General features: G+C 35.8%; 1 protein-coding gene across 1 annotated transcript; it reads left to right on the top strand.

The window, feature by feature from the left end:
* Nucleotides 1-12,545: 12,545 nt before the first annotated feature.
* Nucleotides 12,546-13,892, top strand: LOC135122238 (uncharacterized). The gene has a single exon (XM_064046437.1). It carries the CDS (start codon nucleotides 12,546-12,548, stop codon nucleotides 13,890-13,892), a length of 1,347 nt encoding a protein of 448 aa, XP_063902507.1.
* Nucleotides 13,893-14,228: the final 336 nt, after the last annotated feature.

Genomic DNA, 14,228 nt, shown 5'->3' with positions numbered 1-14,228 from the left:
AAACGTTGAAATATAGTTCAAATTCAATAAAAATCGACAAAAATACAGTTTCTAGCTAAAATTTGATGGTTTCGTTGCACTTTCCGAGCCCGTAGGGTATCTGAGTGGCTTAAAAGTACAAGAAAACACTTCAAAAGTGACGTTTCTGAAGAATTTTAACAGTTTTCTTGTATCTACGAACGCCAGAATGCATAAAATTGACCTAAACGTCTCCTTTTCCTATTCTGAGTCGATTCTGCATGCTTTAAGTGTGTTTGGTGGCTCAGAACCATCAAAAAACGTTGAAATATAGTTCAAATTCAATAAAAATCGACAAAAATACAGTTTCTAGCTAAAATTTGATGGTTTCGTTGCACTTTCCGAGCCCGTAGGGTATCTGAGTGGCTTACAAGTACAAGAAAACACTTCAAAAGTGACGTTTCTGAAGAATTTTAACAGTTTTCTTGTATCTACGAACGCCAGAATGCATAAAATTGACCTAAACGTCTCCTTTTCCTATTCTGAGTCGATTCTGCATGCTTTAAGTGTGTTTGGTGGCTCAGAACCATCAAAAAACGTTGAAATATAGTTCAAATTCAATAAAAATCGACAAAAATACAGTTTCTAGCTAAAATTTGATGGTTTCGTTGCACTTTCCGAGCCCGTAGGGTATCTGAGTGGCTTAAAAGTACAAGAAAACACTTCAAAAGTGACGTTTCTGAAGAATTTTAACAGTTTTCTTGTATCTACGAACGCCAGAATGCATAAAATTGACCTATACGTCTCCTTTTCCTATTCTGAGTCGATTCTGCATGCTTTAAGTGTGTTTGGTGGCTCAGAACCATCAAAAAACGTTGAAATATAGTTCAAATTCAATAAATATCGACAAAAATACAGTTTCTAGCTAAAATTTGATGGTTTCGTTGCACTTTCCGAGCCCGTCGGGTATCTGAGTGGCTTAAAAGTACAAGAAAACACTTCAAAAGTGACGTTTCTGAAGAATTTTAACAGTTTTCTTGTATCTACGAACGCCAGAATGCATAAAATTGACCTAAACGTCTCCTTTTCCTATTCTGAGTCGATTCTGCATGCTTTAAGTGTGTTTGGTGGCTCAGAACCATCAAAAAACGTTGAAATATAGTTCAAATTCAATAAAAATCGACAAAAATACAGTTTCTAGCTAAAATTTGATGGTTTCGTTGCACTTTCCGAGCCCGTAGGGTATCTGAGTGGCTTAAAAGTACAAGAAAACACTTCAAAAGTGACGTTTCTGAAGAATTTTAACAGTTTTCTTGTATCTACGAACGCCAGAATGCATAAAATTGACCTAAACGTCTCCTTTTCCTATTCTGAGTCGATTCTGCATGCTTTAAGTGTGTTTGGTGGCTCAGAACCATCAAAAAACGTTGAAATATAGTTCAAATTCAATAAAAATCGACAAAAATACAGTTTCTAGCTAAAATTTGATGGTTTCGTTGCACTTTCCGAGCCCGTAGGGTATCTGAGTGGCTTAAAAGTACAAGAAAACACTTCAAAAGTGACGTTTCTGAAGAATTTTAACAGTTTTCTTGTATCTACGAACGCCAGAATGCATAAAATTGACCTAAACGTCTCCTTTTCCTATTCTGAGTCGATTCTGCATGCTTTAAGTGTGTTTGGTGGCTCAGAACCATCAAAAAACGTTGAAATATAGTTCAAATTCAATAAAAATCGACAAAAATACAGTTTCTAGCTAAAATTTGATGGTTTCGTTGCACTTTCCGAGCCCGTAGGGTATCTGAGTGGCTTAAAAGTACAAGAAAACACTTCAAAAGTGACGTTTCTGAAGAATTTTAACAGTTTTCTTGTATCTACGAACGCCAGACTGCATGAAATTGACCTAAACGTCTCCTTTTCCTATTCTGAGTCGATTCTGCATGCTTTAAGTGTGTTTGGTGGCTCAGAACCATCAAAAAACGTTGAAATATAGTTCAAATTCAATAAAAATCGACAAAAATACAGTTTCTAGCTAAAATTTGATGGTTTCGTTGCACTTTCCGAGCCCGTAGGGTATCTGAGTGGCTTAAAAGTACAAGAAAACACTTCAAAAGTGACGTTTCTGAAGAATTTTAACAGTTTTCTTGTATCTACGAACGCCAGAATGCATAAAATTGACCTAAACGTCTCCTTTTCCTATTCTGAGTCGATTCTGCATGCTTTAAGTGTGTTTGGTGGCTCAGAACCATCAAAAAACGTTGAAATATAGTTCAAATTCAATAAAAATCGACAAAAATACAGTTTCTAGCTAAAATTTGATGGTTTCGTTGCACTTTCCGAGCCCGTAGGGTATCTGAGTGGCTTAGAAGTACAAGAAAACACTTCAAAAGTGACGTTTCTGAAGAATTTTAACAGTTTTCTTGTATCTACGAACGCCAGAATGCATAAAATTGACCTAAACGTCTCCTTTTCCTATTCTGAGTCGATTCTGCATGCTTTAAGTGTGTTTGGTGGCTCAGAACCATCAAAAAACGTTGAAATATAGTTCAAATTCAATAAAAATCGACAAAAATACAGTTTCTAGCTAAAATTTGATGGTTTCGTTGCACTTTCCGAGCCCGTAGGGTATCTGAGTGGCTTAAAAGTACAAGAAAACACTTCAAAAGTGACGTTTCTGAAGAATTTTAACAGTTTTCTTGTATCTACGAACGCCAGAATGCATAAAATTGACCTAAACGTCTCCTTTTCCTATTCTGAGTCGATTCTGCATGCTTTAAGTGTGTTTGGTGGCTCAGAACCATCAAAAAACTTTGAAATATAGTTCAAATTCAATAAAAATCGACAAAAATACAGTTTCTAGCTAAAATTTGATGGTTTCGTTGCACTTTCCGAGCCCGTAGGGTATCTGAGTGGCTTAAAAGTACAAGAAAACACTTCAAAAGTGACGTTTCTGAAGAATTTTAACAGTTTTCTTGTATCTACGAACGCCAGAATGCATAAAATTGACCTAAACGTCTCCTTTTCCTATTCTGAGTCGATTCTGCATGCTTTAAGTGTGTTTGGTGGCTCAGAACCATCAAAAAACGTTGAAATATAGTTCAAATTCAATAAAAATCGACAAAAATACAGTTTCTAGCTAAAATTTGATGGTTTCGTTGCACTTTCCGAGCCCGTAGGGTATCTGAGTGGCTTAAAAGTACAAGAAAACACTTCAAAAGTGACGTTTCTGAAGAATTTTAACAGTTTTCTTGTATCTACGAACGCCAGAATGCATAAAATTGACCTGAACGTCTTCTTTTCCTATTCTGAGTCGATTCTGCATGCTTTAAGTGTGTTTGGTGGCTCAGAACCATCAAAAAACGTTGAAATATAGTTCAAATTCAATAAAAATCGACAAAAATACAGTTTCTAGCTAAAATTTGATGGTTTCGTTGCACTTTCCGAGCCCGTAGGGTATCTGAGTGCCTTAAAAGTACAAGAAAACACTTCAAAAGTGACGTTTCTGAAGAATTTTAACAGTTTTCTTGTATCTACGAACGCCAGAATGCATAAAATTGACCTAAACGTCTCCTTTTCCTATTCTGAGTCGATTCTGCATGCTTTAAGTGTGTTTGGTGGCTCAGAACCATCAAAAAACGTTGAAATATAGTTCAAATTCAATAAAAATCGACAAAAATACAGTTTCTAGCTAAAATTTGATGGTTTCGTTGCACTTTCCGAGCCCGTAGGGTATCTGAGTGGCTTAAAAGTACAAGAAAACACTTCAAAAGTGACGTTTCTGAAGAATTTTAACAGTTTTCTTGTATCTACGAACGCCAGAATGCATAAAATTGACCTAAACGTCTCCTTTTCCTATTCTGAGTCGATTCTGTATGCTTTAAGTGTGTTTGGTGGCTCAGAACCATCAAAAAACGTTGAAATATAGTTCAAATTCAATAAAAATCGACAAAAATACAGTTTCTAGCTAAAATTTGATGGTTTCGTTGCACTTTCCGAGCCCGTAGGGTATCTGAGTGGCTTAAAAGTACAAGAAAACACTTCAAAAGTGACGTTTCTGAAGAATTTTAACAGTTTTCTTGTATCTACGAACGCCAGAATGCATAAAATTGACCTAAACGTCTCCTTTTCCTATTCTGAGTCGATTCTGCATGCTTTAAGTGTGTTTGGTGGCTCAGAACCATCAAAAAACGTTGAAATATAGTTCAAATTCAATAAAAATCGACAAAAATACAGTTTCTAGCTAAAATTTGATGGTTTCGTTGCACTTTCCGAGCCCGTAGGGTATCTGAGTGGCTTAAAAGTACAAGAAAACACTTCAAAAGTGACGTTTCTGAAGAATTTTAACAGTTTTCTTGTATCTACGAACGCCAGAATGCATAAAATTGACCTAAACGTCTCCTTTTCCTATTCTGAGTCGATTCTGCATGCTTTAAGTGTGTTTGGTGGCTCAGAACCATCAAAAAACGTTGAAATATAGTTCAAATTCAATAAAAATCGACAAAAATACAGTTTCTAGCTAAAATTTTATGGTTTCGTTGCACTTTCCGAGCCCGTAGGGTATCTGAGTGGCTTAAAAGTACAAGAAAACACTTCAAAAGTGACGTTTCTGAAGAATTTTAACAGTTTTCTTGTATCTACGAACGCCAGAATGCATAAAATTGACCTAAACGTCTCCTTTTCCTATTCTGAGTCGATTCTGCATGCTTTAAGTGTGTTTGGTGGCTCAGAACCATCAAAAAACGTTGAAATATAGTTCAAATTCAATAAAAATCGACAAAAATACAGTTTCTAGCTAAAATTTGATGGTTTCGTTGCACTTTCCGAGCCCGTAGGGTATCTGAGTGGCTTAAAAGTACAAGAAAACACTTCAAAAGTGACGTTTCTGAAGAATTTTAACAGTTTTCTTGTATCTACGAACGCCAGAATGCATAAAATTGACCTAAACGTCTCCTTTTCCTATTCTGAGTCGATTCTGCATGCTTTAAGTGTGTTTGGTGGCTCAGAACCATCAAAAAACGTTGAAATATAGTTCAAATTCAATAAAAATCGACAAAAATACAGTTTCTAGCTAAAATTTGATGGTTTCGTTGCACTTTCCGAGCCCGTAGGGTATCTGAGTGGCTTAAAAGTACAAGAAAACACTTCAAAAGTGACGTTTCTGAAGAATTTTAACAGTTTTCTTGTATCTACGAACGCCAGAATGCATAAAATTGACCTAAACGTCTCCTTTTCCTATTCTGAGTCGATTCTGCATGCTTTAAGTGTGTTTGGTGGCTCAGAACCATCAAAAAACGTTGAAATATAGTTCAAATTCAATAAAAATCGACAAAAATACAGTTTCTAGCTAAAATTTGATGGTTTCGTTGCACTTTCCGAGCCCGTAGGGTATCTGAGTGGCTTAAAAGTACAAGAAAACACTTCAAAAGTGACGTTTCTGAAGAATTTTAACAGTTTTCTTGTATCTACGAACGCCAGAATGCATAAAATTGACCTAAACGTCTCCTTTTCCTATTCTGAGTCGATTCTGCATGCTTTAAGTGTGTTTGGTGGCTCAGAACCATCAAAAAACGTTGAAATATAGTTCAAATTCAATAAAAATCGACAAAAATACAGTTTCTAGCTAAAATTTTATGGTTTCGTTGCACTTTCCGAGCCCGTAGGGTATCTGAGTGGCTTAAAAGTACAAGAAAACACTTCAAAAGTGACGTTTCTGAAGAATTTTAACAGTTTTCTTGTATCTACGAACGCCAGAATGCATAAAATTGACCTAAACGTCTCCTTTTCCTATTCTGAGTCGATTCTGCATGCTTTAAGTGTGTTTGGTGGCTCAGAACCATCAAAAAACGTTGAAATATAGTTCAAATTCAAAAAAAATCGACAAAAATACAGTTTCTAGCTAAAATTTGATGGTTTCGTTGCACTTTCCGAGCCCGTTGGGTATCTGAGTGGCTTAAAAGTACAAGAAAACACTTCAAAAGTGACGTTTCTGAAGAATTTTAACAGTTTTCTTGTATCTACGAACGCCAGAATGCATAAAATTGACCTAAACGTCTCCTTTTCCTATTCTGAGTCGATTCTGCATGCTTTAAGTGTGTTTGGTGGCTCAGAACCATCAAAAAACGTTGAAATATAGTTCAAATTCAATAAAAATCGACAAAAATACAGTTTCTAGCTAAAATTTGATGGTTTCGTTGCACTTTCCGAGCCCGTAGGGTATCTGAGTGGCTTAAAAGTACAAGAAAACACTTCAAAAGTGACGTTTCTGAAGAATTTTAACAGTTTTCTTGTATCTACGAACGCCAGAATGCATAAAATTGACCTAAACGTCTCCTTTTCCTATTCTGAGTCGATTCTGCATGCTTTAAGTGTGTTTGGTGGCTCAGAACCATCAAAAAACGTTGAAATATAGTTCAAATTCAATAAAAATCGACAAAAATACAGTTTCTAGCTAAAATTTGATGGTTTCGTTGCACTTTCCGAGCCCGTAGGGTATCTGAGTGGCTTAAAAGTACAAGAAAACACTTCAAAAGTGACGTTTCTGAAGAATTTTAACAGTTTTCTTGTATCTACGAACGCCAGAATGCATAAAATTGACCTAAACGTCTCCTTTTCCTATTCTGAGTCGATTCTGCATGCTTTAAGTGTGTTTGGTGGCTCAGAACCATCAAAAAACGTTGAAATATAGTTCAAATTCAATAAAAATCGACAAAAATACAGTTTCTAGCTAAAATTTGATGGTTTCGTTGCACTTTCCGAGCCCGTAGGGTATCTGAGTGGCTTAAAAGTACAAGAAAACACTTCAAAAGTGACGTTTCTGAAGAATTTTAACAGTTTTCTTGTATCTACGAACGCCAGAATGCATAAAATTGACCTAAACGTCTCCTTTTCCTATTCTGAGTCGATTCTGCATGCTTTAAGTGTGTTTGGTGGCTCAGAACCATCAAAAAACGTTGAAATATAGTTCAAATTCAATAAAAATCGACAAAAATACAGTTTCTAGCTAAAATTTGATGGTTTCGTTGCACTTTCCGAGCCCGTAGGGTATCTGAGTGGCTTAAAAGTACAAGAAAACACTTCAAAAGTGACGTTTCTGAAGAATTTTAACAGTTTTCTTGTATCTACGAACGCCAGAATGCATAAAATTGACCTAAACGTCTCCTTTTCCTATTCTGAGTCGATTCTGCATGCTTTAAGTGTGTTTGGTGGCTCAGAACCATCAAAAAACGTTGAAATATAGTTCAAATTCAATAAAAATCGACAAAAATACAGTTTCTAGCTAAAATTTGATGGTTTCGTTGCACTTTCCGAGCCCGTAGGGTATCTGAGTGGCTTAAAAGTACAAGAAAACACTTCAAAAGTGACGTTTCTGAAGAATTTTAACAGTTTTCTTGTATCTACGAACGCCAGAATGCATAAAATTGACCTAAACGTCTCCTTTTCCTATTCTGAGTCGATTCTGCATGCTTTAAGTGTGTTTGGTGGCTCAGAACCATCAAAAAACGTTGAAATATAGTTCAAATTCAATAAAAATCGACAAAAATACAGTTTCTAGCTAAAATTTGATGGTTTCGTTGCACTTTCCGAGCCCGTAGGGTATCTGAGTGGCTTAAAAGTACAAGAAAACACTTCAAAAGTGACGTTTCTGAAGAATTTTAACAGTTTTCTTGTATCTACGAACGCCAGAATGCATAAAATTGACCTAAACGTCTCCTTTTCCTATTCTGAGTCGATTCTGCATGCTTTAAGTGTGTTTGGTGGCTCAGAACCATCAAAAAACGTTGAAATATAGTTCAAATTCAATAAAAATCGACAAAAATACAGTTTCTAGCTAAAATTTGATGGTTTCGTTGCACTTTCCGAGCCCGTAGGGTATCTGAGTGGCTTAAAAGTACAAGAAAACACTTCAAAAGTGACGTTTCTGAAGAATTTTAACAGTTTTCTTGTATCTACGAACGCCAGAATGCATAAAATTGACCTAAACGTCTCCTTTTCCTATTCTGAGTCGATTCTGCATGCTTTAAGTGTGTTTGGTGGCTCAGAACCATCAAAAAACGTTGAAATATAGTTCAAATTCAATAAAAATCGACAAAAATACAGTTTCTAGCTAAAATTTGATGGTTTCGTTGCACTTTCCGAGCCCGTAGGGTATCTGAGTGGCTTAAAAGTACAAGAAAACACTTCAAAAGTGACGTTTCTGAAGAATTTTAACAGTTTTCTTGTATCTACGAACGCCAGAATGCATAAAATTGACCTAAACGTCTCCTTTTCCTATTCTGAGTCGATTCTGCATGCTTTAAGTGTGTCTGGTGGCTCAGAACCATCAAAAAACGTTGAAATATAGTTCAAATTCAATAAAAATCGACAAAAATACAGTTTCTAGCTAAAATTTGATGGTTTCGTTGCACTTTCCGAGCCCGTAGGGTATCTGAGTGTCTTAAAAGTACAAGAAAACACTTCAAAAGTGACGTTTCTGAAGAATTTTAACAGTTTTCTTGTATCTACGAACGCCAGAATGCATAAAATTGACCTAAACGTCTCCTTTTCCTACTCTGAGTCGATTCTGCATGCTTTAAGTGTGTTTGGTGGCTCAGAACCATCAAAAAACGTTGAAATATAGTTCAAATTCAATAAAAATCGACAAAAATACAGTTTCTAGCTAAAATTTTATGGTTTCGTTGCACTTTCCGAGCCCGTAGGGTATCTGAGTGGCTTAAAAGTACAAGAAAACACTTCAAAAGTGACGTTTCTGAAGAATTTTAACAGTTTTCTTGTATCCACGAACGCCAGAATGCATAAAATTGACCTAAACGTCTCCTCTTCCTATTCTGAGTCGATTCTGCATGCTTTAAGTGTGTTTGGTGGCTCAGAACCATCAAAAAACGTTGAAATATAGTTCAAATTCAATAAAAATCGACAAAAATACAGTTTCTAGCTAAAATTTGATGGTTTCGTTGCACTTTCCGAGCCCGTAGGGTATCTGAGTGGCTTAAAAGTACAAGAAAACACTTCAAAAGTGACGTTTCTGAAGAATTTTAACAGTTTTCTTGTATCCACGAACGCCAGAATGCATAAAATTGACCTAAACGTCTCCTCTTCCTATTCTGAGTCGATTCTGCATGCTTTAAGTGTGTTTGGTGGCTCAGAACCATCAAAAAACGTTGAAATATAGTTCAAATTCAATAAAAATCGACAAAAATACAGTTTCTAGCTAAAATTTGATGGTTTCGTTGCACTTTCCGAGCCCGTAGGGTATCTGAGTGGCTTAAAAGTACAAGAAAACACTTCAAAAGTGACGTTTCTGAAGAATTTTAACAGTTTTCTTGTATCTACGAACGCCAGAATGCATAAAATTGACCTAAACGTCTCCTTTTCCTATTCTGAGTCGATTCTGCATGCTTTAAGTGTGTTTGGTGGCTCAGAACCATCAAAAAACGTTGAAATATAGTTCAAATTCAATAAAAATCGACAAAAATACAGTTTCTAGCTAAAATTTGATGGTTTCGTTGCACTTTCCGAGCCCGTAGGGTATCTGAGTGGCTTAAAAGTACAAGAAAACACTTCAAAATTGACGTTTCTGAAGAATTTAAACAGTTTTCTTGTATCTACGAACGCCAGAATGCATAAAATTGACCTAAACGTCTCCTTTTCCTATTCTGAGTCGATTCTGCATGCTTTAAGTGTGTTTGGTGGCTCAGAACCATCAAAAAACGTTGAAATATAGTTCAAATTCAATAAAAATCGACAAAAATACAGTTTCTAGCTAAAATTTGATGGTTTCGTTGCACTTTCCGAGCCCGTAGGGTATCTGAGTGGCTTAAAAGTACAAGAAAACACTTCAAAAGTGACGTTTCTGAAGAATTTTAACAGTTTTCTTGTATCTACGAACGCCAGAATGCATAAAATTGACCTAAACGTCTCCTTTTCCTATTCTGAGTCGATTCTGCATGCTTTAAGTGTGTTTGGTGGCTCAGAACCATCAAAAAACGTTGAAGTATAGTTCAAATTCAGTAAAAATCGACAAAAATACAGTTTCTAGCTAAAATTTGATGGTTTCGTTGCACTTTCCGAGCCCGTAGGGTATCTGAGTGGCTTAAAAGTACAAGAAAACACTTCAAAAGTGACGTTTCTGAAGAATTTTAACAGTTTTCTTGTATCTACGAACGCCAGAATGCATAAAATTGACCTAAACGTCTCCTTTTCCTATTCTGAGTCGATTCTGCATGCTTTAAGTGTGTTTGGTGGCTCAGAACCATCAAAAAACGTTGAAATATAGTTCAAATTCAATAAAAATCGACAAAAATACAGTTTCTAGCTAAAATTTGATGGTTTCGTTGCACTTTCCGAGCCCGTAGTATATCTGAGTGGCTTAAAAGTACAAGAAAACACTTCAAAAGTGACGTTTCTGAAGAATTTTAACAGTTTTCTTGTATCTACGAACGCCAGAATGCATAAAATTGACCTAAACGTCTCCTTTTCCTATTCTGAGTCGATTCTGCATGCTTTAAGTGTGTTTGGTGGCTCAGAACCATCAAAAATTGTTAAGTTTTTTGTCGACTTACTTTCCGCCAACCCCCCTAAATTACGGGGAGGCAGTAATTTGAGTAGCTGCCTTTATAGGTTACAGTCTATAAAACAACCTTCTGTACAATCGGAACTTATCGGAGGTACAAAAAGTGCGGCGATAAAGTCGGTATATTGTTGTTTTTTTGTTTTATCTGCACTCACTTATCTCTGCAACTTTCACTTATTTGTCTAAATACAATGGCTCCTGGTGATCCTGACGGGGCTTCGAATACTTTGACCCTTACAAGTACTTCGACTAATTATTTACCCTGCAAAAAATGTAAAGCTCTTCCTGCTGGTGGTATGGTCTGCATTAAATGCAATTCTCTTAATCATCCCAGCTGCGTAAAACTTTTAAAAAATATTCAAATTCTGGACAAGTCTTCGGTGATTTGTTGTAATGATAAAAGTAATTTCCACACTGATCTGAAAGAGCCTTTTGTCAAGGACTCAGATCATGCGGATTTACATGTCCCTACCTTGGATAAGGACCTAAAAAGCTTATTACTGTCAGCTATTAATCCCTTAATTGATGAAATTAGGATCCTCAGAAATGGAGTAAACATATTGAAAGAAAGTAATATACAGCTTGTCCATCTTTTACTTTCATCCGGTACTAGTAACAATCAGTGTCTAAATACACATAACGCAACTTTCTCACCTGCTAAAGTATATGCAGAAAATACTTCTACTACCCTTCCTACCTATGATATCGATAGCGAAGTTAATCACAACCTATTTTACCAATCTAAACCTAATCTTGTAGACAACATTCCGGGAAATAATGATCTCGAGTGGACTCAAGTTGAATCGCGTCGCAATAAGAAAAAAAAATTAAGTACAAATACAGATATAGTTTCACCCAATATTCTGTTGAAGAACCCAGGAAGGCAAAATTTGAGTTCAGTTGATTCTGTTTTTCCTCATACTAAAAATGATCCTCATACTAAAAATGATGCTAAAAACGATAAAAATGATAACACTTCCAGCTCACAACCCACCGGAGCTAATAAAAATCCAAATTTTTATAATAAGAAAGGAAAAAATCGTGAACGCTGCTTCTCAAAAAATCATTCCGTTTTAACTGGTGCTAGATCTAAGTTAAATCCTCTTATAAAATACTGTCGGATTTATGTGTCTAATCTTAGTCCACTTCAAACTAAAGAGGACATTTTGGAGGTATTAAAAGAACTGGATAATACGGCGGATTTTGAGGTAGATAAACCACCGGAACTTAATAAAAAAAATACTAGCAGCGCCTTTACCATTAAAGCTCCTAGTACTTTCCAATCTACTTTGCTGAATCCAGATTTCTGGCCAGCAAATACATATGTCAACAGGTACTTCTCTTCAAGAAAAAAAGATACAAATTTTTCCGATCAGCCTCAAGCACGGAAACCAGTGTAATTCATCTTGACCCAAACATAAAAACTTGTCTTATTCCACATCAAATTCTTGACTTGCCTGTGTCATCTAATGCTTCTCACACATCAGAAACAAATGGTTCATCTAATCGGCATACTTCTACTTCTAGTCCACCTTGTGGATATATAACAATTGTGCACGCCAACATCCGATCGGTTGTAAATAAAGTTCCTGATATTCGTGATTTTGTTTCTTCAAATGCTTTTGAGGTAGTGGCCTTGACGGAAACTTGGCTAAATCCTCTCATTGACGATAAATTGCTACACATCAATAACTTCACCTTGGTACGAGAAGATAGGGAAACCAGAGGTGGTGGAGTTGCTATTTATATCCCATCGCACTTGAAATATCGTAAAGTTGACATACCTGTAGATGATTCATTAGGCTTAGAATACCTAATAGTCAAGCTATCAATGAAAAGTACTACCATAACTCTTGGTGTATTTTATAAACCGCCTGATATTGCGTATAGTTCCTTTTCTATTCTTGAGGATATTTTTAGTTTCCTTGTGTTAGAAAATTGTTCAAATTTTGTATTTGTTGGAGATTTTAACTGTGACTTCCTAACTCATTCCCCAGGTCGGGACTTTCTGACACATATTATGTCCAGTCACAACTGTCAGCAACTTATTAATGATCCTACTAGAGTAACTCCGGACTCTGAAACTTTACTTGACTTAATCTTTGTTAGCAGCGATCTGCAGGTTATCGAAAGTGAAGTGCTAGATTTGATGATTTCGGAACATAATACTGTCTCTTGCAAAATAGCGTTAGAAAACCAGAAACCCAAGCCCTTGTTAAAAACCATAAGGTCGTACAAAAATTTTGATATACATAAATTCGCTGAAGACGCGAACAAAATTGATTGGTCTAGATTTTATCAAATGTCAAACATAGATGAAAAACTTGCTTTATTTAATCATTCCTTGCTCATGTTATTTGAATTTCATGCACCTCTTAAAACCATTAAAGTGAAACAGCATTATCAACCTTGGTATACCGACAATTTAAAATATCTGAGCAAAATCAAACGGAAAGCTTGGCTTCGTTACAAAAAGTCCAGATCTATTGTTCATAAACAATTTTTCTGTCAAGTACGAAATTTCTATAATCTTGCTGTTGCTAACGAAAAACGTGCCTATTATCAGCATGTTTTAAGTTCTGTTTATAATGATCAGAAGAAGTATTGGAATAAAATTAAGTCGCTACAAATTGGTAATCAATATACAAATAACACAGTACCTACTGAATTTAATGTAAATGACATAAATAAACACTTTATTGAATCTGTCCCAAAGTTTTCCAGCTGTGGTGAGCAGCAATATATTTCATCTTTTACTATGCAATCCTTTTCATCTGATCAATTTTTATTCAAACCGGTAGATGTTGCAACAATTGAGACCTTTGTTTCAAACTTGAAACCTAACTGTGCTGGTGTGGATTGCATTACAGGTAAAATGCTTCAGTTAGCTTCTACTTGGTTTAGTGAACCACTCACTCATATTATCAACCTCGCTTTTGAACAGGGACAAGTCCCTAAACTGTGGAACTTCTCTTTGGTGAAGCCGATTCCTAAGAAAAAAACATCTGTTTCTTTAGATGATTTTAGGCCAATAAGTCTGATTTGTAACACGCTAAAAGTGGCTGAGTTTGCACTATGTGCTCAATTTAAAACATTTCTAATGGAGAAAAACATTCTTCCGTCGCAACAGTCTGGATTTCGAGAAAACTTCAGTACATCTACAGTTCTCATTTCCTTGGTTGATGACATTTTTAGTGGATTCTCCAGTGGTAAAGTCACTTTGCTAACTCTGCTTGACATGTCCAAGGCATTTGATAGCCTCAATATATCTCTGTTGGTTACCAAACTTAAGTATTATGGAGTGTATGGAGCCACCTTGAATTGGTTCCAGAATTATTTATTTAATCGTGCTCAGTTAGTTGACTAATGGTCAGAAATCAAATATGATGGCTTTAAGTTCCGGGGTTCCCCAAGGGTCGGTACTTGGACCTCTTCTCTTTTCTTTATATTCTGCCGACTTAGTAAAAGTTATTAAACATTGCTGTGTACACATGTATGCAGATGATGTACAACTTTATCTTACTTTTAATCCTGAAGAAACTGAAGCGTGTGTTAACCTTATAAATAGAGATCTAGAACATGTACAGCAATGGTGCGTAAACAACTGCTTGCAACTCAATCACAGTAAATGTGAAACGATTCTGTTTGGTATGCCTACAAAGCTTCTTCAATGTGGAAATCGTGTTGAATTAAAAGTAAACAA

This window comes from Zophobas morio, unplaced genomic scaffold (assembly GCF_036711695.1).
Source record: "Zophobas morio isolate AGI-343-1 ecotype UQ-CSIRO unplaced genomic scaffold, CSIRO_AGI_Zmor_V1 ptg001028l, whole genome shotgun sequence".
Taxonomy (NCBI): domain Eukaryota; kingdom Metazoa; phylum Arthropoda; class Insecta; order Coleoptera; family Tenebrionidae; genus Zophobas; species Zophobas morio.
Note: the sequence above shows the minus strand (reverse complement) of the source record. Positions and strands in the feature narration are given on the sequence as shown.

Excerpts from the sequence above, each read along its gene's own strand:
- LOC135122238 (XM_064046437.1), top strand. The coding sequence starts at position 12,546 with ATGTCCAGTCACAACTGTCAGCAACTTATTAATGATCCTACTAGAGTA.